Genomic DNA, 27,587 nt, shown 5'->3' with positions numbered 1-27,587 from the left:
CATCTTCACAGCTAATTAGGTTTGGATGAAGTAGCTTGAGTTGTATTAACGCTTCGGACATTGAATCTGATATCTCCGAGCACTGGTTGTTAACCTACCTATCATGAAAGGTGGCCCCTTTATTAAAGTTCTCGGTCGATCTAAACCCAAACGCACAACAACTCAACAATTTTCGATCATCAGAACGTCTTCAACTATTTATTGCCAGTACATTGTTTAATTCTTGAGTCCCTACAACTGACTTAAAATCCAAGTTGTGCCCAAAACAAGTTCCGGCACTGGAAAGGGGCAATGGACAATATCTTGGTGTCAAGTGAAACCACGAGCGAACTTTTGCTGTGCCTCACAGCTCTGGCCAGCAGAGCCTCGACTGTAAGGGTCATCTCCTCAACAGATTTTGCATGGAAAGATCAGGAGCATCTTGTGGCTACTTACTGGTGACTGTGTGGCATACGAACTCGGGCGTTTGAAAACTGTACCATAAGACTCTACCAAGGCCTCGACTTTCATATTGGTTCGCAATTCGATCAAGTCCGTCATCTAGCTGAATAGGTAGAGAAATCTAATGACCCAGCACTGAGCTTCATGTTCAGCAGGTATTTGAGAAATGGGATGAAGGTTGCTTTCTATGAAAGCCCTTTATCATCTAGTGCGAAAGGAGGCATACAGAGATGTGTATATATAGAATATCCAAGTATCATATCATCTGTTTATGAACCTGGAAGGACTTCATAAGATCTTCTAATACACTCACCAGTATCAAACACTACTCTTTGGTTCCGGTATCCATGATCCTTGCTTACGAGACGCAAAACAAGCACTTATACAGCATTTTCAGTCCCTCTGTGCTCATTATATCGCTTCTTATGGAGACCATAGTCAACCTATTCCGTTCGAAACGGTGGCATGTTTCAACAATCAATCGAGACTTACTCAGGATATCAGAGCTGCCGTGTAATATAGCTCCATGATCAACCGTATATACTAGAGTTCTCCCCTTCTCCTGAGCAATGGCCTCTGTTGCCAGCTGAGTAGTATTTCCTTCACCAATTTCGACGGAGACGGCAATTTCGTTCTCTCTGAACTCAAGAGTACGATGCATCAGCTCAACCAATTTGCCACGATGAGGAATACAACAGGCATCGATTCGCAGCTAATGGCATCTGTCCTTTAGTCCTTATGAATATTTTTCGCAGTTGGTAGTGTAACCAGAGAAGCTTCGTTGTTGGACTGGGAGTCAGCATGAATCATCAACCAGGAATCACGTACCCTAATAGACAAGAAAGGGGCACGCCTCGTATGGCCTCTTTGGGATTCAAACCGAGATATCATTGGTTTCCACATCGGTGACTCACACGTGTGATGTGAACTTTAAAACGGCACTCAGGGACGACCCCTTCTCAGCTGGACCGAAAGGCCTAAGCAGCTCCGTAAAAGCATAATAATTTAAGGGCCGTAGCATCTCAAGGTGAAACAGTGGCGTTAGACACACGATGTCGCCACCGGCGAGGAGAATTACCCATTCTTTTCCTGCGATAACCCGTTTGCCGGGATACCATGCGGAGGGTCGTAGTCGATATCCTCTAGAAGATGTGCTTGGTTATGCTCATCTGTATGAAAGGTTGTGAATATCCTAGTGTTAATGACCTTTGTTGCTAGCTGAGTAGATTATCTTGGGGAACTCGATAAGGACTGTGGTTTTTGATGGTATTGTGACTGACATCTCTGGTAGACTCTCTCACTTCACCCCAAGGCAAAGATATTCGAACAACCCTGTGATTGCTTTCTTAAGGGGAAAGGCCTTTATTCTTATTATTGCTATGCTTTAATTACCACTACAGACGAGACTTGTCGATCTTGGAAGGCCCATAAGTAGCCGCCCAAGGCTCATAGTCATCCAAAGCCATAACTCGCTGCATCTGTCGTCGTCTCAGACCAATATTTCCTCCATCAAACAAAGGATAACACATAACATCATTCAACAACTGTGGGAAAGACATGTCCTTCGCATAGGCCTTCATGCCAACAGCCTTCATAGCATCAATGACACACTCGACCGCAACATCAGTAGTGTAGATCTTGGTCTGCATAGCCATCTCAAGCTTGACCTTCCACTCAAGACTCTCATCCTCAAGAGTGGTAACCGCCTTCCACACAAGCAGGCGACTGGTCTCGAGACGAATCTTGCAGTCGATGAGCTTGTCGGCTACACTCTGATGCTCAATGATGGGCTTGGAGCCACCGCGAGTATCGGACTTGGAGAAGGCGAGAGCTTCCTCGAAGGCTGCGCGCGCAGTTCCGATTGCCATGGCGCCGACGAGAGCAGCTGAACTGGCAAAGGCTTGCTCGATCAGACCTTGGGCCTTGAGACCAGGGGTGCAGAGGAGGTTCTCGTGAGGAACACGGAACTCGGTGAAGCGAGTGTGAGGGCCAGATGCGGTGATTTGGCCTGCAAGTTCAGGCTCACCCAAGACCTGATAGGCCTCGGGCTTGTTGTTGGCGATGGTTTCTCGGGTTACCAAGAGGACAGCGATCTGAGAAGCTGGCTCAACGTTGGGATCTTGTGGCTTGGATGGATCATCTGAGATTCTGACGACAACGCATGCAAGATCAGCTCCTTTATAGTCCCAGCCACCACTGTTGGAGGGCCAGAGCTGAACAAACGTTAGTGTATACTTGAGTGATCAGGGATGAAGTGCACAAACCTTTTCACCATTGATGATCCATTCGTTTCCAACCTTTCTAGCTGTGGTCTGAAGACCAGGTCCGCCCTTCTGCAACCAATTCGCCGTGCCACCGGGCTCAGAGTGCATCAAACTGGCCAGAGGGTCACCCTCACCAGAAATGAAGGGCTTCAAGAACTTCTTTTGCAGATCCGTTGAATCACTGAGGATAAGGGGCATGAGACCAAGCGCAGTAGCGACAATGGTAAGTGAAGTAGCTGGCTCTACTGCAAAGAGCTCCTCAAGAATGATGCTCTCGTGAACAAGACCCTCCATAGTTCCACCAAGGGGAATGGGAACTTGGGCCTTGATCAGACCATGGCGAACAGCTTCCTTGTAGAAAGGCCTGGTAGCCTGAAAGCGAGAGAACTGATCCTTCTGGGCGTTGTACTCTGCTGGGGCTTTGGTGAGGATGGTTTTGGCGAAGGCCTGAGCATGGCGCCGGGCCTCTTGCTGGGTGGGAGAAAGCTTGAAATCAACCATTGTGTATAAGTATTTGGGGTTGTAATTAAGAGAATACTGAGTATGTGTCACGAGAAGATTGGTGTTTGGATGTTGAGGATCCCGTCCATTTATATAGCAATTCCTCCATACCAGCCTCTTATCAAAATACCCTGCACCTGATAATGTGAAGCTGGTTAACTGTTACCCGACCACCTCCCCCGCTCGTGGATGAGCTGATCATATCTTGTTATCAAGTAGAACTGAAGCTAGTGATGATAGATGCGAGCTAGCATAATGAAGCTCAAGGATAAAATCTGGGGTAATGGATGTTTGGAATCCGGGGCAGCCTGGATAAATATTACCCGGACCCGAATTGATGCTTCAGCCCACTCAACTTATCAAGGTTATCCGTATCAGAGAAATTGATCTGCTGTCATTGGATAGAATGGTATCAGCTGATGGGGCTAGATAGCGAATTATCATGATAAATAGAAGACTCGCTGGCGATCAATCACACTCAGGCCCAAGGTCCCTGGAAAGTGATTGCCGAACGAGCTGCAACGAGCTCGGCCGGGAACCCGAGAGGTCAGGACAGATATACAAATTTGATGAAGTGCCGGACGGCGGAGGCAGGCTGAAGGTAAGTAGTTTGATTTGTCATTCGGTGAAATTATGTATACCAGAGCGTGTCAGTGAAAAGCATCGTGAGTAATAGTAGGGTTGGCATTGGTCCCTCCCGAGGAGAGGAGAAAACTTAGAATCCTGATCCTAAATAACAAAAATACTTAAACAAATTTACATAAATTTAGGGCACTTTTACCAAGTTTGGGATATCTTTTGCTAAGTTTATTTTAACACCTTATATTAATATCTGTTTATTTTTTTGCTCCCTGATGAGCCTCCATATAAACTTCACCCACCACCTAACTTAAGCCCCCAAAGAAGGTACTATACGCATTCGGCGAATTTAAATCTAATTTAAATCTTCTAAGTTGTTTCATGGCATCATAGGTCTTAGGGCTACGTTGTAAGAAAGTAAAAAAAATTAAAACAAAAAGACATAAATTAAGGCCATGGCCCTAGCATGTGAAGTGTTGAACTCTCAAAACCTAAATGCTTTAGATACTGCTGGACCCTTAACGCAACATAATGCACGTTGCGGCTCAGCCAAAGTTCGGGGAGGTAAAGATCAGTAACGGGTAGGTTCAGGTGCATTCCCAACTTGGTAATTGGGCGTTCTCCATGCCCAACATCAACAAAACAGCAGAGAAAAGAATGATGCCCCCGGGGAGCAAGAGAATGCTGAATCAAGATAGGGTATCAAAACAACCTCAGCAAAGGACATCCTAAACTGAGTAAAGATATACTAAAATTAGTTAGTTCACCTGAGTCTTTTGTCATTTAGGGTTCCTTCTTCCCTCCCTTACCTTAGCCAACGTTAACAGAATAGTTAATGCATGCAAATTGTCATGGATCAATGGGGTGGTCGTCAGCCAATGTTACACAATGGGCTGCCAGCGACACCGACGACGGAAGCTCCCAAAACAACCGAGAATTTTCCGAACGGAAATTCCTCAACGTCCCCGCTGCCGTACGCGTGGCCACGCCTGACACCGGTCAACCACCAAATCCACACATCGTTGACCTCCAAACGCGTTGATCGCGTTGACTCCGGCGGCGACATGTTTGGCATTCTCGAGACCGTCCAGGTGCCCCATTCGGGCATCTACAACAGCTACGAGGAACTTTTCAAACAACTCAGCGATGGCATGGAAAAGGAAGGCTACAAGATCGTCAAGGCTAGATCCCATCGAGGCAAAGTGGGTGGTGCCGACGTCCCGGGGAACGACATAGTACGATGCGATCTCGTCTGCGACCGCGGCGGGAGGCCGTATCGATGCATGGCGACAAAACACAAGACGACGACCAAGAAGACCGACTGTCCCTGGAAAGCAAAGGCGGTCCATCGCAAGACTATGGGGGGATGGGTACTGACAATTACGTGCGATCAGCATAATCATGAGCCCGGTACACCCGAACCACCGACGCCCGAGGCTGCGAGCGAGGACGAGACCAATATGATGGACGACCTGGAAGGTGAGCATAGTTTGGATGCGGATGCGACGCCGCTCCTCACGCCTTGGCAAGACGAAGGCCCACAACCTGATCAGGAGACCCAGGCGGCAATCCAGGTCGCAGGTGTCTCCAACGCAGTTCTTCGTCTGACCGGCGAGACTTTCCATCAGTTCAAGAGCGAGTACCGCAAGATGTCGCATTCGGACCGTGTTGCGCAGCTGTCGCATCTTCAGCTCCGCGTTGCAGCCATCTATGCTGTTCAGAATGAGGATCTGCAACGACAAAAGAGGCAAGAAGCTCAAGACAAGCGCCATCGACAAATCGAAGAGTCTAAGAGGCATTCTTCCGTGCAGAAACAGCGGGCTAGACAGCGTCGTCAGCAAGTGGTCGAGCAGAACCATCAGCAGCAACAACAGCAGCAGCAGCAGCAGCAGATGCATCAGCACATTCAGCAACAGCAACTCCCTCAACAAACCACCCAGGCCCAAGTACAAGCCCAAGCACAGGCTCAAGCACAAGCGCAGGCGCAGGCTCAAGCTCAGGCCCAAGTCATGATGCAATCACAGCTGTATCTCCCGCAGAACCCTCAGCAGGGAATGGCGGTGCCGACGTTGGATATGCCGCAATTCCAGCATTACGTGGCTCCGAATAACAAGAGGATGCGCGGGCGGACTTCTCAAGGCGGGCAGCAGACTCAATAGCAAGGAGGGCTCGGTACGGCGTTTGGGAATTAGGAACCTTGTATAAGGAAATGACCAGCATTCTAGATGATCATTTGCGTGTAGCCTTGTTTTTGGGCTTCTTTTTAAAGATAGACTGGCCGGATATGTTAACGGATCTATGCGGGTGTACGTGCCAAAATTGTTAGTATCCTAGGTTCCTAGGGAGGAAAGAAAACTCGGGACCTCGATCCTAAAATGACAAAAAGACTTGAGTAATATCGCCTAAGCTTACGATAACTTTGCTGAGTTTGTTTCGACACGCACCTTGGCTTAGTAGCTTGGATATGTAGGAAGAGCGGGCCTGGCTCCTAGACTGGGAGATCGTCGGCCTTTTTATAAGCGGGTGCCAAAATTAACTCAATAAAACAGCCACATATGCTTACATCAAGCCTTTTTTGTCACCCATCCAGTGAGAAGCAAGAAGACTGAAGTTCTTGATCCTCAATGATAAAAAGACTTGAGTAAACTTGTATAAATTTAGAATATCCTTATTAGTTTTTGGATATCTTTGCTAAACTTGAGATATCTTTACTAAATTTAGGATATCCTTTACTGAGTTTATTTCACTTTAGGTGCGTTAAGATTTGGTGTTATCTTGCTCCCTGAGGCTCGGGTCCAAGGACTGCAGCTCCTCACCGCCAAAATTTCTAAAGATTTTGCCAAAAAACTGCCCCACCATCCCGCTTCTGAAAATATCCAGCCTTTGTAAAGCATCAAGATAAATAAACCAAAATGGCGACAATTGTACCCCCGCCGTCGAAACGGCAGAAGAGAGAAGAGCTTGAGCGCTCTCAGATCCAGCAGGATGTTACGGCAATCGCTTCTGGGCCTGCTGGCTCGTTCAAGGCGAGGTTCTTGGATGGAGATGGGAAGCAGATGGCAGATGTGATTGAGGTTCCTCTTGCGGATGCTTCAGAGAAAAACTTGTCGCTTCTTTTGAATACGTTACTTGCTAGGGTTTGTCGCCTGAAGTGTGTGTGTTGAGCTTTGCTGACTTGCGCAGGAAAAAGAGGAATTTCTCCCATATCGATTCCGAATTCACATCCCAGATACCGATATCATCGTGGACCAATATCCTACCGATCTCCTACAGCTTCTCCGTAACCATGGCATCGAGAACCCCTTTGAAACGACTGTCACACTTAGCGCCGAGCCTCAGGCTGTCTTCAAGGTGCAGCCTGTAACGCGCATGTCCCATAAGATCCCCGGCCATGGCGAAGCAATTCTCGCAGCTCAATTCAGCCCCAAGAACAGCAATCGACTAGCGACAGGTTCTGGAGATAAGACAGCGCGGATATGGGATACTGATACCGGAACACCCAAGTACACACTCTCCGGCCATGGTGGATGGGTGTTGGCAGTTGCTTGGTCCCCGGACGGTGCACGTCTCGCTACTGGAAGTATGGATAAGTCTGTCCGACTTTGGGACCCCGAAACCGGAAAAGCCGTTGGAAACCCCTGGACGGGACATTCAAAGTGGGTGACCAATATCTGCTGGGAGCCTTATCATCTCTGGAGAGACGGTACACCTCGGTTAGCGAGTGCAAGCAAAGACGCAACAGTCCGGATATGGGTTGTCAACACGGGAAAGACCGAGCATGTCCTATCCGGCCACAAGAGCAGTGTGAGCTGTGTGCGCTGGGGAGGCGAGGGTCTAGTATACAGCGCCAGTCACGACAAGACGGTGCGAGTGTGGAATGCTGAGAAGGGAACGCTTGTGCACACCTTGTCGTCTCACGTCCACTGGGTGAACCATCTTGCGCTCTCGACGGATTTTGTCCTGAGGACTGGATTCTACGACCACACGCCTGTTCCTGATACGGAGGAGGGAAAGAGAAGTAAGGCTAAGGAGAGGTTTGAGAAGGCTGCCAAGTTTCAGGGGAGAATCGCTGAGCGGGTTGTCACTGCTAGTGATGATTTCACTATGTATCTCTGGGATCCAGCGCAGAGCACAAAGCCTGTTGCGCGTATGTTGGGCCATCAGAAGCAAGTGAACCATGTCACTTTCTCCCCTGACGGATCTCTCATTGCCAGTGCAGGATGGGATAATCACACCAAGATCTGGAGCGCAAGGTAAGCCCCCCACTCTCCCTCCCAATCTCATATACTAACAACCACAGGGACGGAAAATTCATCAACACCCTCCGCGGCCATGTAGCTCCCGTCTACCAATGCGCCTTCTCAGCAGACTCCCGTCTCCTCGTCACAGCATCAAAGGACACAACACTCAAGGTATGGTCAATGGCCTCCCACAAACTCGCCGTGGATCTACCCGGCCACCAGGACGAAGTGTACGCGGTGGACTGGGCGCCGGATGGAAAGAGGGTTGGCAGTGGTGGTAAAGACAAGGCCGTTCGGCTGTGGCGGAATTAGAATCCTGAAAATGGTGTTTGTTGCTGTTACAAGTCAAGATACCCCTGATCACAAGTTTGCTGTGCCGTGCATGTTTCACTGGATGAGTAGAAAAAACGTGTGTGGCTTATCTTTAGAATGAGATCTATAGGTGCGTACGCGGCGCTCAGCATGGGAGACTTCCGAATCTCACGCACTACTGCACTGTCTGTGAGTCGAGCTCGTTTCTTTTGTCAGGCAGGGCCTCGTAACAGATCATGCATGCGCGGGACAACTGTTGAGGAGAGCTTCTAGACTGTGATCCAAGATACGGTCCCACCGGGAACTGAACACCCTCGATTGAGTTGCGGCTTTTCAAGGCAGTCATGTTGATAGGTCCGCTTGTATGCAGATGGGCCTCTTTTTACCTGATAGTCTGTTGGAAACACGTATGAAGACTAGATGAGCTGGTAGTAAGAAGAGGGGTCGAAGTGAAGCTCGCGATATGTTAGAACTGTCTAGAAAGTGGTGTTGGCCCTGTGGGGTAAAACGACCCATGTCCAAGCTAAATGCACTTTATCCCGAATTCCCGAAACAAAGTCCATAGCTAAACTTGGAACCGAAATATCTAGAATTATCTTTGATGTTGGTTCAAACATCTCATCTCGATCACGTAGAAAGCCTCATACTGCATGTCCTCCAATCAGGCTTGGATGTCCAGCCCTCCCAGTCGGATCATATCGGACCCGGACCGGCGTTGCATATTCCAGGTGATGATGTTTCCTTTTTTTCTCGAAGTTGAGACCTTGCAAACCTACAGCCTGCCATCGACACCACGAGGTTTCCCCGCTGATCGTGAGTGGATGATATGACCCCGGAAAGCATCGGGCAGCGAGACAGCCCAAAGAGATGCGGGGAATTTAGAGAATGGCCAACAGTATCTACGTAGTAAGTCCGTTACTCACTCAAGCAATTAGAGGCCAGTGTGCTCGAATGAGGGTGTTGTAAGCGCTTACACGCAGAAAATAAAAAACGCAGTTGTCCGGTCCCGTTGCGGACCCCCCGTTACTCCGGCCGGCTGTGGGCTCAGGTGGAAGCCGAATATCCCTGCTGCCGCATTGTGTGATGTTACGGGAGTCCGGTGCTTGGATTTGGAGAAGATGCGTGCCTGTTGCATGCACTGTAGAGGATGATCATAGGATACATGGCGATTTCCATGTGACACGGACCGTTATTACCCCAATATCTGTTGGGTTCATTCTTGTCCATTGCCCCGAGGCACAGTCTCGGGTTGGACTAGGAATTTGAGAGGCACAGGAATTACTCCACCACGGAGAAGCTGCGGGGTGCAGCCAAGTTGAGAAGCAATATCGAGAATAGGAAAGGTTCCCCTGACGATCTTCAAGAGAAAGTTTACTCTTTGTTAGTTATTAGTATCTACAGACCTTAGACTGAGACTCGTTGTCGGGGACGGAATACCCGGGCTTGGTTGAGATGGAATCTGTCCGATGAAAACAAGCCATATCCTGCAAGTTGCACACGCATTCCATCTCAAACGCACGCCACCAACCGCATGCATCTCTCCAATCGCATGGTCCATGCGGTTTTTAATCCCAAGATTTACAATATGATGCGGCAAATTCAGTCAATCTGATGCGAAGACGGGAAGTAGAAACGGCCCGTGTAAGACGGCGTGGTATGGCAGAGACGGGCCGGTGCAGCCAGTTTCTGGACAAGGGTACACTGTAGAAATGATGTTTTGAGTGAAGTGCATGAGGGAAAGATGAAGAGATAGACTGGCTTGGCGTGGTTGGTGAGATGGTTGGTGGTGGTTGTTTCAGGCGTAGTTCAGACGGTGATGGTTACCATGGATATCATGAAGCGTACGGAGTACATGTCAAGAATAGCCGGCGTTACGTAGAGCTAGTGCATGGATGAGAGATTACCTAGACAGTGTCATTCATGATCAAGCTATGGAAGTCTTTATAATACTGTAATCTATGGCAGTCAATGTTCTATATCGTTCCGTTACTAACATAGCCGCGATCATAGGGTAGATCAACCCCAAATACCTGAGTATAAGACAGTTACCAAACAAGCTAACTATCATTTCATCAGGCATGTAAAGTGCATGATCGACGAAATACAAGAGGGCGTGTCGATTTGAGAGGCCGCCTAATGTTCCCAGCCATTGGATTGGGGTAACTGCGCACCTACATACAGGTAACGCTACAGGCCCGAGAGATTGGTTAACAGCCTCCCACCAACACCAACACAGCATCACCACCTTCACATCACCCGGAGGCATTTTCTCCATTCGTAGACCAATGACACCTGGTTATTCCCATGTACATCTCCTTCCCCATTGATCAACACATCCAGGCACAGTCAATCAGCGTTTCTCCTTTACATAGGTAGTCTCACCTTATGCATGAGGTTTCTTAGCTAAATGCCGAATTATCATGTCACTTTTGACTACCATATCAGCCAAACAGAAACATTACCGGACCTCGCTGTTGGCTCTGTCTCATCATCCATACATCATCCTTGTTTTTTGACCCGCGTTTAGCCTACCCGCTCTGTACTGTAAAGCTCCGCCTAAACAAACAATGACAGGCTATCGTGGGGCCTGAAAAACTCCACACACGTCGTCTTTTTCTCTGTGCATCGGTCCACGCTCCGATTTATCTTGACTTCACTGGCGTTATTTTTCTGCCTCATCACGAGAAAAGACTTAGAAAGCTCAGAGAGGAAAGGCTTCAGATTGGGTTGCTAGCTAGCTACATATAAAGAAAAAGAAAAAGACCAGGTTTTGATGGATGCCCCTCTTGGTTTGGCTGTCTTACACCACACCCCTCTTCCTCAATTGGACGTGAATATTCCACCTTGTTCCAAGCTATCAGCGACCTGAGCTTGGTTTTGTTCGTGGATCACGGACCAAAGTCTCCTGTCTCGAGATCCTCAACAACTGATCCCGATTGCTTTTCTCGCAAACTACGTCACGATTGATTTCTTTCTTTCTGTGCGTTGAATGTTTCCTATTTTTTGTTGAACCGCCTCAAGTCTCCTTTCTTGTTTCTATCAACTGCAGTATTCTATCATAGCACACTCTGAATCGGCCCTTCATCACTGTCTGCTTCTTCTTATTCACATGGCGCTCATGCTATAATTCTCCACTTGAGCAGGCGATTTTCTTTTATTTATCAGGTACCAACGGTTCTCGCTTGAGGCTTAAAAAAACTGCCCTTGTCAATACCCATCAGCCAGCCCCAAAGGTTGTAGAGCAATCATTACGTCAGAGTGAGCGCTCTACTTTACTGGCTGCATTTCCTCACATTCCCTGTCTTTCTATACACCCATCCATCCAATTCAATTCATCCAGACAACCGCACTCCCAAGTCCAGCCCAGACCATTTCGAAACTGACAGGGCTACTTTATAGGTTGATCCTTAACGGGAAAATACCTCTCAAATAAAATTCCTCTATTAATTGTCGATCAACCCCCGGCGACAGAAAAAAAAGGAGCTGTTTTAAGCAACGATCTCGGAGCTATCCAAGCTTGATCAACCGTGCAAGTACATAACCACCTGACGAATCTCACGACACGGAGCAACAGCGGCCATATCGGAGATTTTGTCGTCCAAATTACATTTGGCTCTTTTTGATTTCAACTATCATCCCTTGCAGAATTTCCATCTTTCTGCCGTGCGCATTCAACCATTTGCGGTGCTATTCGCCACTTTCGGCTCGATCTTACACCTGAGCGCATCTGCGACAAAGAGGCGTTTTGCCTGCGACAAGCTACATCCCTCAACAAAACTCGACTCCTCTGCCACTCGTATTTCCAGTTCTACTTCCACATGAACTTGCCATACGCAAGAATTAACAGCATCTCGATCAAGTCGATTCTCATTACCCTTTGATATCCAACAAGACTTGAACCACAAGGACAAGAACTCTACGCCACCAAATAAGCTTCTTGAGTAGCTCTCACACAAAACACCAGCCAAAATGACGGTCTTTGTGTGTTCTCTGTATGTTGCCTCCCTCGATGTTTTTTCGCTGCTTCCCCGCTCTAGCCCCTCCATCGTTAAAAGCCCACCAAACCTTAGCGAGAAATGACGAAACTAACATGACGATAGCTTCCTCCCCAAGACAATTCACTTCACTCTCCCCGGCACACCTCCCCTCGGCGCCGATCCCTCTCGAGCTTCATTGTCCGGATCCTCAAACCCCAAGCCTACAAAAGCTGCCACACTTCCTCCCAAGCCCAAACCCGCTGCTCCCACCGGTGGTCGACCTGCGCCTCTAGCTCGCCAACCTAGTCTGTTCCAGAAAGAGGATATAACACCTCCTCATACACCGACCGAAGAGACTGATTCCAACTTGTTCGCGAACGAAGATGGATTCAGAATACAATTTCCTCATGGCGCTAGCTCCAGCATTGAGCATGCAAAGACCTGGGGCAGTCGAGCCAACCAGCCCAAGTCTCGCGCCAGCTCTCCTCCTCCCTCCGCTTCCCTCTCCGAGAACAATCGAACAATGCAAAAGGCCCGTGAACTTGGTCGTCAGGGAGTTCTTCAACCGAGATCTCTAGTTAGAAGCGACAGCCATGATCGAGTCTTTGCCTCAGCCGGCTGGATGGTTGTAAATGCCGACCAGGGCAACGGTGGTCTTCGCAATGCTGCTGATGCAGCTGCTCGCGATGGCAAGATTGACGATATTACCTGGGTGGGCACCCTAGGTATGCCCACCGATGCCCTTGAAGGCACACAGCAGAAGGAGGACATTGAGGCTGTTCTAGCAAACGAACACAACATGTTGACTGTCTTTTGTTCCGATAAAGACTTTGATGGTCATTATGCTCATTTCTGCAAGCACATCCTGTGGCCTGTCTTCCATTACCAGATCCCCGACAACCCCAAGAGCAAGGCCTACGAAGACCACTCGTGGAAATACTACGTCAACGTTAACCAGGCCTTTGCCGACCAGATTGTTAAGAACTGGAAGCGAGGTGATGTCATCTGGATTCATGATTATCATCTGCTTCTCGTCCCTGAAATGGTCCGCAGGAAGCTCCCTGAGGCCAAGATTGGCTTCTTCCTACACGTCGCTTTCCCTTCTTCTGAGGTCTTCCGATGCTTGGCTGTCAGAAAGGAGCTTCTAGAGGGTATGCTCGGCGCCAATCTTGTTGGCTTCCAAATCCACGAGTACGGACGTCATTTCCTCCAGACTTGCAGTCGTATCTTGAGTGCCGAGGCTACACCGGATGGTCTTCAGCTTGAAGATCGATTTATCGATGTCATTCACCTTCCCATTGGCATCGACCCTGTCAGCCTTCGTGAGCATCTTGACGCCCCGGATGTTGCAAAGTGGCTGCAGGTTCTGCAGGAGCGATACAAGGGCAAGAAGCTCATTGTTGCTCGTGACAAGCTTGACCACGTCCGTGGAGTTCGTCAGAAGCTTCTTTCTTACGAGCTGTTCCTTAACAAGAACCCTCAGTGGCGCGAGAACGCTGTTCTCATCCAAGTCGCCCTTTCATCTAACGAAAAGAGTGATCTCGAGGCCACCGTTAGCGACATTGTGACCAGAGTCAACTCGTCGTGGGCCAATCTGGCGTATCAGCCAGTGGTATACCTCAAGCAAGATATCGACTACGCTCAGTACCTTGCTCTGTTGACCATTGCTGATGCGCTCATGATTACCAGCCAACGTGAGGGTATGAACTTGACATCCCACGAGTATCTTTTCTGCCAAGATGGAAAGCTTTTGCCAGAGAAGAAGCACGGTTCTCTGATTCTCTCTGAATTCACGGGAACTTCATCACTCTTCGCCAAGAATGAACTTTCTGTGAACCCTTGGGATTACCGACAGTGCGCCGATGCTATTAAGCAGGCTTTGGAAATGGGCGAGGAAGAGAAGGATAGGCGATGGGAAAATCTATACAAGCGTGTCAACAGTCACACCGGCTCTCATTGGTTCACCGAGTTCCTTGGTCGCCTGGATATCGTGTACGAGGAGCAGCACAAGCGTGATCAGACATCCGTCCCTCGCTTGTCGATTCCCGCCCTATCCAACAAATATTTGGACGCGAATCGTCGACTTTTCATCGTTGACTATGAAGGTACCCTGGTAGCCTGGGGCCCTGTCAACCAGATCATTCCCATCAGCCCCCAACGAACACTTGATGTATTGAACGACCTGCTTCTTGACGAGCGCAATACTGTCTACGTCATGTCTGGGCGACGACCTGAGGAACTCGATAGAGTCTTCCGCCGAGTTCCCAACCTGGGCTTGATTGCAGAGAATGGATGCTTTCTCAAGGTCCATGGCAACGAAAAGTGGACTGAGATGGCAGATCTCGACCACGTCAAGGATTGGAAGGAGTCTGTGCGACCTATCATGACATACTACCTCGAGCGAACGCCCGGTGCTGAGATCGAGGAGCGTCGCTGCAGTCTGATCTTCCACTACAAGAGTGCGGAGGACTACGAGTCCGCTTCACGACAGGCTTCAGATTGCGCCAGTCACGTCAACGATGCCTGTGAGTCTCAGCGCGTCCACGCTATTGCCCTAGACGGGTGTATCGCTGTTGAGCCCATAGATTGGACCAAGCGAACCGCTGCCAGGAAGGTGTTTGAGACGCTGAAGACGGAGATGAGTTCTACGCAAGAGCACAAGACGCCCGTTGACTTTTTGATGGTCATCGGTGATGGACGAGAGGATGAAAAGGTCTTTAAGTGGGCAAACAGACTCCAGGAAGATGGATCAGTACAGAATGTTATCACAGTCAGTCTTGGTAACCGCAACACCGAAGCAACAGCCACTCTTACGCAGGGTGTCAGTGGTACGTTTCCCTCCGATAGGTCCGCTTTGAGAAATGTCTCCAACTAACTTTTTCCAGGCGTCCTCTCTTGTCTCCAGCGTCTTGCTTCTCTCAACTCGTCCTGACTGCAGGTTTATTGTGGAATTATTGCGTGGTATTGCATTTGTCTTTGTGCCGTTGGCGTTGGGTCAGCGGGCGCAGGGGAATTAAAACGATCGTCACGTCCAGTCGCTCGACGACACCAAAAGAGTAGTTCCATATGATTTTCGTTTATAGTTGTTTCGTTAGAGTCGTTATGATGGGTATGGGTTACAATGAGGAATGGTTTCATTATTAGGGACTCTCGCGAGTAAATGGTTTCTTTACACACTACACTCTACTCTCATTCGTATTTCTTAGCATGGGTGATCAATGGATGAAGGCGGGTCTATTATCATACAGACGAGATAGAAAATGAATAGAAGGATATAACCTCATCCGTCCCAATTGTTTGCCTTACGCCTCCCGCCGTTTCCGACATCCAATGGCTTGACTCTCAACAAAACGTTAATTCCCGTTAACCGTTTGCCCGCCCACGCATGACATCACACCGGTGAAATCCAGCAGCTCAGCAGCGAATTATGCGCTCTGAAAACAGCCAAAAATAAACTGCCGCAGAGACACCCCGCGCCTTGCGACATCGGCCCAGATAATTCTTATTGGGAGTCAGAGAAGTTAGTGTCGATGTGAAAGCATCTTCTCGTTCTTACTACGACTTACTGAGAGCTTATAAATGTAAGTGACCTAGAAGTATAAAAGAGGCTGAGCTGAGCGTTGACTTTTCAGCTGTAGTAAGGTAGCTTCTGTGTATCAATCGCAATCATGACTGCTTTTCCTCCTCCTCCTGTTAATACCATTGACTGGTCTAACGTGGGCTTCAAGGTCCGCGAAGGTTAGCTCCCTGCCCAATTGACCACTTGAAGCTATTGTATTGACAATTGCAGTCAATGGCCATATTGAATCTACCTACTCTCGAAGCACAGGAAAATGGACTCCTCTCCACTTCGTCGCCGATCCCTTCATGCGCATCCACGGCATGGCGCCAGCGCTCAACTACGGCCAGCAAGCCTACGAAGGTCTCAAGGCCTTCCGAACTCCCAATGACGAAGCAATCACCATCTTCCGACCCAATCGAAACGCTAAACGTCTTCAGCACTCTGCGGAAGTCGTGTCAATGCCCCACGTCCCCGAAGAGCTGTTCCTCGATGCCGTTCGCGCTGCTGTCGCTTTAAACGCTGAATACGTTCCTCCTCACGACACTGGCGCTGCGCTGTACATTCGCCCGCAGTTGTATGGTTCAAGCGCCCAGCTGGGTCTTTCGCCGCCGGATGAGTATATCTTTGCGGTGTTTGTTATTCCTACAGGTGTCTACCACGGCGCTCACCCCGTCAAAGCGCTTATTCTTGAGGACTTTGATCGCGCGGCGCCAAATGGCACGGGCAATGCAAAGGTCGGTGGCAACTACGCTCCTGTGCTGCGCTGGAGCGACAAGGCGCGTGACGAGGGCTACGGTATCACGCTGCACCTGGACAGTGTGCGGCACGAGGAGATTGACGAGTTCAGCACGAGCGGCTTCATCGGCGTCAAGGACAACGGCGGGGGACGGGTGACCCTCGCGGTGCCGGACAGCAAGTGCGTTATCGAGAGTGTCACGAGCGACAGCATCCAGGAGCTGGCGCGCAGCTACGGCTGGACCGTGGAGAAGCGGGCGATCAAGTACGAGGAGCTCAAGGAGTTTACAGAGGTTTTTGCGGCGGGGACTGCGGCGGCGCTGGTGCCGATTAGGAGTATTACGCGACGTGTTGGGGGAGGGGAGGATGTTGTGAAGTATATTGAGGATGGGAGGGAAGAGCCTGGGCCGCTGTTTGAGAAGCTGCTCACGCATCTGAAGGATATCCAGCTTGGAAGGGCGGAGGATTCATTTGGATGGAGATATCCTGTTGGAGAGAAGGATAAGGAGATTGCTGGAGCGCCTGGGGGACGAAACGGCGATGCTACGACAGTTGATCAGATGGATTAGAGAGAATGGTTACCGTGTTAGTCGCACTCGCGATACTGACCCGTCTCGTCTATCTCGAGTTCCCAAGGACCGTGTTTGCACTTTGCTTTGTCCCGCGACCCCCGTCGCTGGTTACGGGTCGCCGCATGGTACAACGGGAGTTGGACAAACAGACCACCCTTTGGGGTTTGCGGAGCCGGAGGAGGTGTAACGGGCCCGGCAATTCTCATATATACAAGCAGCCATCCAAATGAATAGCAGACTGTGAACGAGCATCCTTAATCCCTCTTTACCAAAACCACTCCAACAAATCTCCTCCAGCGAATCTTCTCCTCGCTGTGTTGATACAGAATGTGCACATACTCCTTCCAACGCATGGTATGCTGCTGCGCCAAAGGCCCCGAGTGCCCCCAAATGACCCGCGGCCGCGCCATCATCGGCGGCGAGGCCTTCCACTACATCGACATGTTCTACGCCGTGGACGACCTGGGCTCAGCGTGCGACTACCAGCGACGGCTGTTTGGGCGGAACGCGGGCCCCACGATGCACTGCCCGAGATATGCCTTTGACGACAAGAGGATCATCAAGGGGAGCTTCAGGAAGAGCGAGCTCGCGTGCGTCAAGTGTGCTGAGACGTGTGCGCCGCCGAGCTGTAGTTGGCAGGCTCCTAGGGCGGAGGGTAAGGAGGAGGGGAAGTAGACGGCCCCGCACGGAGGAGGACCGGGGACGGGACATACGGAGAGGACGGAGGGTGGACTTGGAGGGAGATTTGTTATGGGGGGATGGTATTGACGCTATTGAAAACTATTTAATGTCCATTTACACCGTTTGACTTTCCATTTGTTACCAAACTGCCATGAGCCCCAGAACCAGGCGCACCCTGGCGAGCAGCAGGACTCTTGTTCTTATCCACAATTCCATTCGCAAGCTTCTTCTTGGCATCCGAAGTCATACCATTGTGCGTGCCATTAAAGGACATGTTGGCAATTCCATCGTATCCCTTGATACCAGTAGACTTCTCCAGTCTCTCCGCAATCTCGGGATCAACCTCTCGGAAGATAGCAATCTGTCGCTTCAAAGGTTCTTCCTGCTTGCACAGCTTCATCTTGCCGGTGACATTGTTGATGAATCGCTCACGGGCTGGCTCATCAAAGACATTTCTCCAAAGTGCACGGGGAGCATTAAAGTCCTCTGGTCGGATTTCAGTAAGGAATGTAATAGCTTCTCCAGTGAATTGTCCATGAGTCTTGTCGAGATCCACGGCGCGAGACTTGAACTTGATAGGATCAATGGAGGAAAGATAATTCGGTCGTGCGCCCTGGTTATAGAATGCCATTTGGCCATCGCGCTGGAAGTTACCGAATTGATAACCTGTGCGTGTTGCGTTAACAGGCAATTGCTGGTAGTTTACACCGAGACGATGACGGTGGGTATCTGGGTAAGAGAACAGTCGGGATTGAAGAACGGGATCAGCCGATGGTTCAACGCCGGGAGGAAGATGAGAGGGATTAAAGGCGATTTGCTCAACTTCGGCAAAGTAGTTGATTGCGTTCTCGTTAAGAGTGAACTCTCCGACCTTGCGACGAGGGAATTGCTTCTGAGGCCAGACGTGGGTGAGGTCAAAGACGTTGATCTTTTGCTTCTCCCACAACTCCTCGGCTTCCTTGGGAGTCATGGTCTGGACTTCAAGAGTCCACTTGGGATAGTCTCCATTCTGAATTGCTTCGTAGAGGTCCTTCTGTGAATTATCAGGGGAGTATTCGGCCGATTCCTCTTGGGTGACAAAGTCAACACCTTGCATCGACTTGAGATGAATCTGACAATAAACCCACTCGCCGGCCTTGTTGACGAGCTTAAAGGTATGTCCGCTATAGCCGTGCATTTGTCTGTAATTAGCTGGAATCCCCCTATCGCCCATGAGAATCATGACTTGGTGGATTGACTCGGGGTTCTGGGAGAGGTAGTCCCAGAACATGAATGAATCGTCAGCGTGAGTGAGATGAGTGCCTTACTCGTTAGCCACACAAACATACACAATGATTAAATCGTTAATAAACTTACTTGGGTCTCGCTTCTGAGTATGAATGAAGTGAGGGAACTTGGCGGGATCTCTCAAGAAGAAAACAGGCGTGTTGTTGAAGACCATATCCCAATTCTGCACAAATCAGCATCTCACCACAACACTTTACTCAGTTCACTTACACCCTCATCAGTCCTCATCTTGACCGAAAAACCCCTAGGATCTCTCGCCATATCATGCGATCCCGACTCCCCACCCACCGTCGAAAACCTCATACTAACCGAACACTTCTTCCCCTTCTCCGACAGAATATCCGCCAGGCACAAATCATCCAACGGGTCCGTACACTCAAAGTATCCATGCGCTCCACTTCCCTTTGCGTGGACTACACGCTCAGGAATACGCTCACGGTCAAAGTGTGAGAGGAGATCGATCAGGTGAAAGTCTTGGAGGAGGAGAGGGCCATTTTCACCGGCTCGTTGGGTCTCGTAGGGATGAGCGATGGGGACGCCGTTGGAGGTGGTGTAGAGGGTTTCTTTGGAGGTGGCTTGACGGTCTGATTCGTAGGATTGGAATTGGGTTGCTACGTGGGCTGCGAAGGAGGTGTCTGTTGCTGAAGGCGCCATTTTTACTAATTATCGATTTATATCTTTAAAGGAACTAAGATACAAGACTTTACTGTGGTAGTTCACGATGGAGGTCACTCTTATATACAAAGCCACTGTTTCCCCGGACTGTCATGCATCCAGCCTCCCATCGAGATCCAGTGTTGATTCATTGGTGAGGTTCTGTCTATGACGCGGTGAACAAGGCTTGAGGGCCGAGTGTCGATTACCATTCAAATCACGATGATTGGCTTATCGGGATATTCATGATGCCCTGCTTTGAGACATGACATCACGACAGCCACGTCGACCATCGACGATTTACACTGACATCTCGGGATGTGGACGGTGATAATAGGGAGATACGGAATTTTTAATAATTGGGCCGAAGGATTGTTGAAGATGTTTTAATGGATATTTCAATTGTTAAGCATTTGCCAAGGAGATCTGAGATCTTAGGCTGATGGGTGGGTTGCATTTTGAGATCGTGATGGCGTCAACATACCCTGTACCATTTCATGAGACTTCACAGTTTACTTTGCTAAGTGTGGATATGCAAAGGAATTGCACTTCAATTATTCATTTTCTCTCACCAATATATTCAATCCGTAAACTACCACCTGTTCGTTAGTTGACTTACCTTTGACTTACCTGAACTCCCAAATCAACAGCCAGCTGTAAAAATCAACACCAACTCATTCCGTAGGTTAGCAATCAAAGAGACTTGAGAAGAAACTCATCATCAAGATGAGAAACATACTCACCCCTCTCAAAACACTTCAACTGCTCCTCCCACTGCGGAACACGATGTCCCAGCCCCAGAATATCCGTCATCAACCCCTTCCAAACATCCCTATCATCCCTCCCATTAATACTCACAATCTTCTCAACACACCCCTTGAAGTCCTCCGCATCACCCTGCGCAATAACTACAATCCTCGCCAGAATCTCCGTCCAGTTCCTCAAAAGCTCATGATCGAAAGTCATCTGCGAGTACCGAAACTCCACAGTCGAGCGAGACCCTTCAAGATTCCCCACACCGAGATCTCGTAAACGCAGGGCGAAGCCGCAGCGGTGCCTACCTGCTTTTTTGAGGTATATACTTAGGTCGGCGAGGATGGTGCTGCCCCATACGCCGTAGAGCATCTTGTAGATGTGCTTGGGATACCAGTTGTTCCACTTACCTGGTTTCATGGTGCTCATGCACGGAACATGCTGGTTGAGGAGGGTAGGGTCTTCGGGGGGTTTGTGGAGGTACATGTCCATCGCTAGAGATGAATTCTCGTAGATGGGCATAGAGAAAGCGCCCTTCCAGCGCGGAGGCGCGACGAGGCGTAGAAGAAGAGTTGTCTCTAGAAGGATAACCAAAGTTGTGATCTTCTGGGCGAGAAGGATAGTCATACCCGACTCAACGCCAACATGGACATGCATACCGCATGAATCATCAGCAGAGATTTCAAGATCTAACTGTCGAAGGTTCGTCAGAGCAGTCTTCATAGTATCAAGCCCACCGTCCAACTCACCAGCGTGAAAAACAGGCGTCGTAATCTCGACACCATCCCAATCTCGTTGAAGACTCAACGGATGAACTTGTTCAAGAAACTCAGACTTGAACATGAAACAACGCTCCGAGATAACCTCTCCACAAGACAGTATCTCTGGAAACTGCAACACACAGTCACCGTTGACTTGGTTCTCCTTGGGGACTGTAGAGCAGATGGTGCATCTGTCATCTGGGGCATGACAGCACTGTGCTGCGATGGGGAGGGAGGTTCGCTTTGCGAGGAGGTCTGCCATGTTAAAACGTGCTGCTGCACAGGGGGAGATGAAGCGCCACATGCGTTGGGAGTTGGGGAGGGGGGTCATGAGCTCCAGCTCGACTCCGAAGGTGATGTTCTTGAAGGAAGGCATGTTTGATATCAGGTATCGGGGGGATATACCTGAATGGCGCTGTGGTGGTGTGGGATGAGGTTGAGATTGAGTATGAGAGATACATCTTGGGATTCAGAAGCATATTTATGAGAGAAGCTGCTTCTTTGGTCCTCAATTCGATCCTCAATCCTGATGCTGTGTAGAGTAATGCTTCCACGAACGGTCAGCGAGTTCACTTACATGTTGTGCTGTTGTGTGAGGCTCGCTGTTCGGACTAAACAATGAGAGCCTCAAGCCAGACAAAGCATTGTCTCTAAGCGTGTGTTCTGCCAGGTAGACTATCAACTACTCAAGATGAACAAGGGAAAGATAGACTTAATTGCACTGAAAAAGTGCGAAACAATGGCTTTGATACGGGTATTCTACTGGACTAGAAACCATCAGATTCTCTTTCACAATACTAGCTTATCATCAACTTCACCAGTTGTCCTAAAAAGGTATTCACTTTATTATAGTTACAAATTATCTTACTTTAAGATGTAATTGATATAAAGATGAGTATAAGGGAGATGCAAGATTAAGTCCGCCACAATATATCTATCGTTTTCCTGTCATCCTCATCTTCTGTTACATTAGGAATATGATCTTATCAGGTAACGTCATGCTCGGCCTTATGCAGAAGGAGGCACATTCAGATATGCATACAACCGTAGAATAGGCGCTTATTAAACTCGTAGCAAAGACGTCACAACTATGCTTACTTGGTGAGAATTGGCCGGAGCGGAATTAGATGCTAGTTATTTGATCCTCTATTGAGAAGGACTCTCCATACCGAATTAAGAACTATATCCTTAAACTAGCCGTCGAGAACCCATTAGCTTCTCAATTTACGCGCCCAATACTTTTCTACTAATATTCGCCCCCTCAGTCGCTCAACATCATGGGAGGAGGTCCAATCAGCCCATCTTCAAAGCACATCCCCAACGCCCCTCTCACGCTTCGCCGCGCGACCATAGATGACTTGAACGATATAACCTGGATAGCAGTAAACGGATCGACAGATGACCCGGGTACAGACTACAGATTTCCATACCGTGATAAGTATCCAGAAGACTTCTGGAAATGGACAAGAATAGAGCATGAGGAATTATTCGAACGACCTGATAAGCTAGCTATCCTGGTAGTTACAGCGCCTGTGCTTGATGATGGAGAGGTCATCCATCAGCCTATTTCTTACGGAGTATGGGACTTGAAAGTCACAAGCGATTTCATACCAGGAGGTTCGTATGACCCTCTATCTCAAACTCTCTAACAATCACAAACCACGGCCTCAACGAACGTCGCGACGCAAACAAAAAGCACATGGAAGAGTATGCAAGAGCCCTTCCAGCCGGTCTGAAGAAGTATTTCAAGCAATTCGGATCAGAGCAAATTCCTTTATGGGAGGTAGTCACACATCCTGACTTTCGCAGGAGGGGAGCAGTTAGTATGATATGTGAATGGGGACAGAAAGAGGCGAATAAGGATGGGAAGAGTTTGAGCTTGTTGGCTACGCCTATGGGAAAGGGGCTGTATTTGAAGTTGGGGTATCATGTTCTTGGGAGTGTTGTTGTGCAGGTTGAGGGGGAGGGGGAGAGGGTTGTTGTTGAAGCTATGGTTAAGCACAATAGGTGAATCGAGGGAGATACTGTTGCAGCGTGGGTGCTCTACATGGTATATTGGTATAAGTGCCATATTAGGAATATACGACATAAGCTAAATCCTTTGAATGATCTTTCAGTGGCTGCACCCAGTCCTCAAAGTCACAAGTTCAAGACTCTGAATCAGGGGTCCAAAGCAAGCCGCCCAACGAGCCTATCGGGCTTAAAGTTCTTATAAAACCTGCGGAAGTGATATTCTTACTTGAGGCAAAAGTCTGAAAGCGTTTGGCCATTGGATACAGCCTTTGCTGCGAGTATTCTGCAATCCGCACAGATCCCCTCGGTCAAACAAAGGTCCATTCTTACCCAGCACACCGGCTCAATGCAATGTCGAACAAGATTAGAAAGAACATGACCTTCCAATGGATGTGCTTCTCATTCCTTGGGACTCTTCCCCGGATCTGCATTGTGATCAACACCAGGGGCATCAGATCATGCAAAAAGTGATACCACTAGAGACAAATAAACTTAAGACGAGTCATTCTCGAATAACATCACAAGAATCTGCCTGTATTCACATGTTGACATGTTAGCTTTAACTCTTTCCTACAGAGATCAACAAACTCCGCATATCGTCGTCCTAACCGAAGGACCGAGCACGGTGATCTTCGTCTCGTCCTCGCTCAGACCACTGCTAGTACACAATAGTGTCAGAACCGGTTCCTGGGAAGCGGACAACCGTTCCGATCGTGAGCTAAATGGAATGAAGCTGAAACGAAAGAGTGGAATGTAGATCTTCCAGGAGAGGGCGGACGACGCTAAGGGACAAGCCACGGGTAACGGTAGACTAACTAATAGGATGTGGGCATTCCCGGTAGACACTGTTTCCGGGGTCGGACGCTGCAGGTGAGATGAGTGGTTTTGTCAAGTTCCCCTGAACAATGAGTTTGTACTGTAGAGGCATTGTCGTCGATCGCAGTATTATAACGGCCGAGGAATTGAACAATGAGAAAGGCGTCTTTGAGAAGTTATCTGCACGTAATATCCAGGGCTTTGACTCTTTGCTTTTTCCTCCTCCACGTGAAGATTCTTCATGCACTTCATTGAAACGAGGCTGCACATCAATTTACGTGCTAAAATTACCTGCAAGGTTTCTTCAAGCCATGTCTTGCAAGAACCCTTGTCGTGACCATGGCAAAGGTCCCAATGTGCCAAGAGCTGAAGATATCGCGGGGAAGAAGCATGGGGTTGATGTGGCTGAATCAAGTGCTCTGTATAGCTTCCTGTTTGGCGGTAGTGATCGGCAGAGGATTCTTAGCTTGGCTGAGGTCTGAGGTTCAACTTTGACGAGTTATCAGATCCATCGACACTCCGTAGTGTTGAGTACCAGGACGGTAGTAAGCGAGATATCCTTTATTAAACCCAGTCTTACAGTTTTGACACCCCCATAACTCTCCATTTACAACATCACCAATGACAGACCCCAACAAAGTTCTTCCAGAAATCTCAACCAGATCATCAGGGATACAAAACTCTCTCACCACAGTGACCACTCCATCATCACAATTATCCTTTCAGCACCCAATAACCGAGCAGACGATGCAAGCCTCACACGGCATATCCCCCACTAACCCCAGAATCCGCCATGATCTACAACAGTCCACTTAGCGCAAACCTTGTCTCTCTCCCAATCCCATGGGATCAGCCCTGTCGAGTACTAGATCGGCACGGGACCTGACTCGCTCTTTTCGATTCCGATTCGTGAGAGTTTGCGATGAGGCCTGGTTCTTTAGTCTTTACGGTATAGGCTCCGTGCTTAGACCGTTTATATTACGTAGCGGTCAAAAAAGCTTGTAAAGAACTAATAATAAGACTGTAGAGTTTCAGGCATGGGAAACTTGGAAGATGCATGTTGAAAAGCCTGTCAATTCTCCTTTTTCTCGTTTATATCTACCCATGTTTACCTCTTCAGAAATAAACGGCCTACCATTCCTTTGGAGAATAACTCACAGCCATGCCCAAAAATGGCTTTGGATCAGGCCTTGAAGGCATATCCCAGACAACAATAACCGTCGTTCTCGTCTTCCTCGCCATATCGCTCTACAACGTCATTGAGCTCAACTTCATCATCTTTGGAACCTTTAAGCGTCACTCCGGTCTCTACTTCTGGTCATTCCTCGTCTCAACATGGGGCATTGCAGTCTACTGCTGTGGTTTCTTCATCAAGTACTACGCCTCTTCAGCGCTGGGATATCTTGCTTCGACGTTCATCTCGGTAGGATGGGTAGCCATGGTCTCGGGCCAGTCGCTCGTGCTATGGTCAAGACTGCATCTCGTTCTGAGGAATAGATTCAGGCTAAAGGCGGTGTTGTACATGATCATCATTAATGGCGTTCTTATGCATGGAGCTGTTATTCCCATGATCTATGGCTCTTTTTCACCCAATACAGCTATGTGGAAGGAACCATACTCCGTCATGGAGAAGATCCAAGTCACCGTCTTCTTCATACAAGAAATTATCATCTCGTGCTTCTACATCTACGAAACAGTCAAGATGATGCGTCTGGAACGCACAATGGGCAACAAGCGTGGAAGTCGTCGTCTCATGAACCATCTCGTCTACGTCAACATCCTCATCATTCTTCTCGACATCACCATTCTAGGTCTTGAGTACGCCAATCAGTACCAGTACCAAACATCCTACAAAGCCTTTGTGTATAGCACAAAACTCAAGCTAGAGTTCACTATTCTTAATCGTCTTGTTGAAATGACGACGGGTAATAAAGATGGCAGCTCCGGACCACGGAGTCACACTGCTGGTACGACGACAGGAAACAAGCCCAATATTGCGCTTGATACATTCATCAGCAATAATGTTGACAAGCCGCCTGGCGATATATCTTATAGAGCTTATGTCATGGGTGGTGATGAGCGACAGACTCCTCGTCAAACACCCCGTGATGATGAAGTTGTCATGACTACAGAGGTCATCGTTCAACGGGAAGAACGAGGAGAAGATGACGGTATGAGCATGGGCGGAAAGTCATTTGCTGAATCTACGATTGGGACGTCAAAGGGACATCATTACGAAAGTGAGGGATTATCGAAATCTTCATCGGAAATACATCTAGCGACGCGAGGTTTTTGATCAGGACACAGACATGACGACGACTCAACAGGATCTTTTCTTCATATACACATTATTATCTATACCCGGTGTTACGAAACCACAACACTACATATTCTTCACAGTAAATACATCCATTAATCTTCAGCTCATGATTCTGTGACTGTCTTCATCTTCAAAAAGATGAGTAATTGCGGCAACGTTCATTCCAAGCCACTTGCCCGTTGCCGGGATTCGGCGTTGAAAGTTTGTGTCAGCCAAACTCTGTTCAGTTAGATTTGCACTAAAACTCGCGGCAATTATTTCCGTGGAGGATTGCGAACATGGGAATCTGAAGTTCGGCAGTGTCATGACTCTTTGACTACCACACTGTAGCTTTGACTAGCCGGGGAATTTTGTAGGTGCTACCTTATCTTGAAGGACGGCCAACTTTATTATTGCTGTTATGACTACGCATGTGTAGTATAGGCCCGGCACAAATAGTCGCTTTGGAGAATGCTTTGTCTGTTTGGCGGGCAATGCCCCTGTTGCAATCCGCTGAGACGCTCAACTAATCCTCAGTGATGACGGCTCGACAGCCGGGAAATCATTTACGATGCGGACATGAGCTAGACAGAGATTGCTTTACTCTCTAAGGTCGGCTTCACATAGATCCATGATGTGAAATGCTGTCGTGAGTGTCTGCCATTCAGATATAAAGAGTAAGCTTGCAGGACGCGGTGAGGTAAACGCGATGATGGTATCTTAGGTGAATAAAATGGAGTATCTATTTACTAATGCTTTAGATATAGGGGTCTAGAAAACCAGTAGCTGCTACCGATTGTTGAGCGTGTATAAAGGTTATAAGCTGATTTATCTGCCAAGTAGAACTGAAGGTCGGCTTTGCGTTGGTCGACGTCCACATCATCGTCGTGCCCAACACCAAATCTCCAGATACACACGATAAGATACAGAAGCCTTTAGCTTCGTAAGCTGGAGAAACGCTTCCTCCCAATGCTTCTATCAAAACAAGACCTTATTTAGTATAAGGATTTACTATCAGACACCATCCACTAGGCTACATTGTGAGCCTCCAACATTCACAGGCTAGTCTGACCTGCCTCCCCAGGTAATCTCATGGATTACTACTCTAAACTTAGAAAAGGATTATATAAAAAACAATA

The 27,587-nt window shown here is 48.5% G+C and overlaps 10 protein-coding genes across 10 annotated transcripts; 7 read left to right on the top strand and 3 right to left on the bottom strand.

Moving 5' to 3' along the window:
* Positions 1–1,835: 1,835 nt before the first annotated feature.
* Positions 1,836–3,206, bottom strand: FTJAE_8415 (acyl dehydrogenase medium-chain specific mitochondrial precursor; the record flags this gene model as incomplete). Its single annotated transcript, XM_037355229.1, has 2 exons — positions 1,836–2,654; positions 2,706–3,206. 2 exons carry the CDS (start codon positions 3,204–3,206, stop codon positions 1,836–1,838), a joined length of 1,320 nt encoding a protein of 439 aa, XP_037204538.1.
* Positions 3,207–4,636: 1,430 nt separating this feature from the next.
* On the top strand, positions 4,637–5,944 carry FTJAE_8414 (uncharacterized protein; the record flags this gene model as incomplete). The annotated part of the gene is made up of 1 exon (XM_037355228.1): positions 4,637–5,944. One exon carries the CDS (start codon positions 4,637–4,639, stop codon positions 5,942–5,944), a length of 1,308 nt encoding a protein of 435 aa, XP_037204537.1.
* A 753-nt stretch (positions 5,945–6,697) lies between these two features.
* On the top strand, positions 6,698–8,338 carry FTJAE_8413 (WD40-repeat (notchless); the record flags this gene model as incomplete). The annotated part of the gene is made up of 3 exons (XM_037355227.1): positions 6,698–6,922; positions 6,969–8,038; positions 8,086–8,338. The coding sequence occupies 3 exons, from the start codon at positions 6,698–6,700 to the stop codon at positions 8,336–8,338; spliced, it is 1,548 nt and encodes a 515-aa protein (XP_037204536.1).
* A 3,969-nt stretch (positions 8,339–12,307) lies between these two features.
* FTJAE_8412 (trehalose 6-phosphate synthase) lies at positions 12,308–15,247 on the top strand (the record flags this gene model as incomplete). The annotated part of the gene is made up of 3 exons (XM_037355226.1): positions 12,308–12,330; positions 12,439–15,143; positions 15,201–15,247. The coding sequence occupies 3 exons, from the start codon at positions 12,308–12,310 to the stop codon at positions 15,245–15,247; spliced, it is 2,775 nt and encodes a 924-aa protein (XP_037204535.1).
* Positions 15,248–15,983: 736 nt separating this feature from the next.
* Positions 15,984–17,181, top strand: FTJAE_8411 (branched-chain amino acid aminotransferase; the record flags this gene model as incomplete). The annotated part of the gene is made up of 2 exons (XM_037355225.1): positions 15,984–16,053; positions 16,106–17,181. 2 exons carry the CDS (start codon positions 15,984–15,986, stop codon positions 17,179–17,181), a joined length of 1,146 nt encoding a protein of 381 aa, XP_037204534.1.
* A 330-nt stretch (positions 17,182–17,511) lies between these two features.
* Positions 17,512–17,859, top strand: FTJAE_8410 (branched-chain amino acid aminotransferase; the record flags this gene model as incomplete). Its single annotated transcript, XM_037355224.1, has 1 exon — positions 17,512–17,859. One exon carries the CDS (start codon positions 17,512–17,514, stop codon positions 17,857–17,859), a length of 348 nt encoding a protein of 115 aa, XP_037204533.1.
* A 109-nt stretch (positions 17,860–17,968) lies between these two features.
* On the bottom strand, positions 17,969–19,806 carry FTJAE_8409 (catalase; the record flags this gene model as incomplete). Its single annotated transcript, XM_037355222.1, has 3 exons — positions 17,969–19,167; positions 19,222–19,315; positions 19,363–19,806. 3 exons carry the CDS (start codon positions 19,804–19,806, stop codon positions 17,969–17,971), a joined length of 1,737 nt encoding a protein of 578 aa, XP_037204532.1.
* Positions 19,807–20,499: 693 nt separating this feature from the next.
* Positions 20,500–21,696, bottom strand: FTJAE_8408 (uncharacterized protein; the record flags this gene model as incomplete). Its single annotated transcript, XM_037355221.1, has 1 exon — positions 20,500–21,696. One exon carries the CDS (start codon positions 21,694–21,696, stop codon positions 20,500–20,502), a length of 1,197 nt encoding a protein of 398 aa, XP_037204531.1.
* Positions 21,697–22,597: 901 nt separating this feature from the next.
* FTJAE_8407 (acyl n-acyltransferases (Nat)) lies at positions 22,598–22,969 on the top strand (the record flags this gene model as incomplete). The annotated part of the gene is made up of 1 exon (XM_037355220.1): positions 22,598–22,969. One exon carries the CDS (start codon positions 22,598–22,600, stop codon positions 22,967–22,969), a length of 372 nt encoding a protein of 123 aa, XP_037204530.1.
* A 2,342-nt stretch (positions 22,970–25,311) lies between these two features.
* On the top strand, positions 25,312–26,445 carry FTJAE_8406 (uncharacterized protein; the record flags this gene model as incomplete). Its single annotated transcript, XM_037355219.1, has 1 exon — positions 25,312–26,445. One exon carries the CDS (start codon positions 25,312–25,314, stop codon positions 26,443–26,445), a length of 1,134 nt encoding a protein of 377 aa, XP_037204529.1.
* Positions 26,446–27,587: the final 1,142 nt, after the last annotated feature.

The sequence above is a fragment of the Fusarium tjaetaba genome, assembly GCF_013396195.1.
Source record: "Fusarium tjaetaba strain NRRL 66243 chromosome Unknown NRRL66243_c0000180, whole genome shotgun sequence".
NCBI lineage: Eukaryota > Fungi > Ascomycota > Sordariomycetes > Hypocreales > Nectriaceae > Fusarium > Fusarium tjaetaba.
The sequence above is the reverse complement of the archived record's forward strand: the minus strand, read 5'-3'. Positions and strand labels throughout refer to the sequence as shown.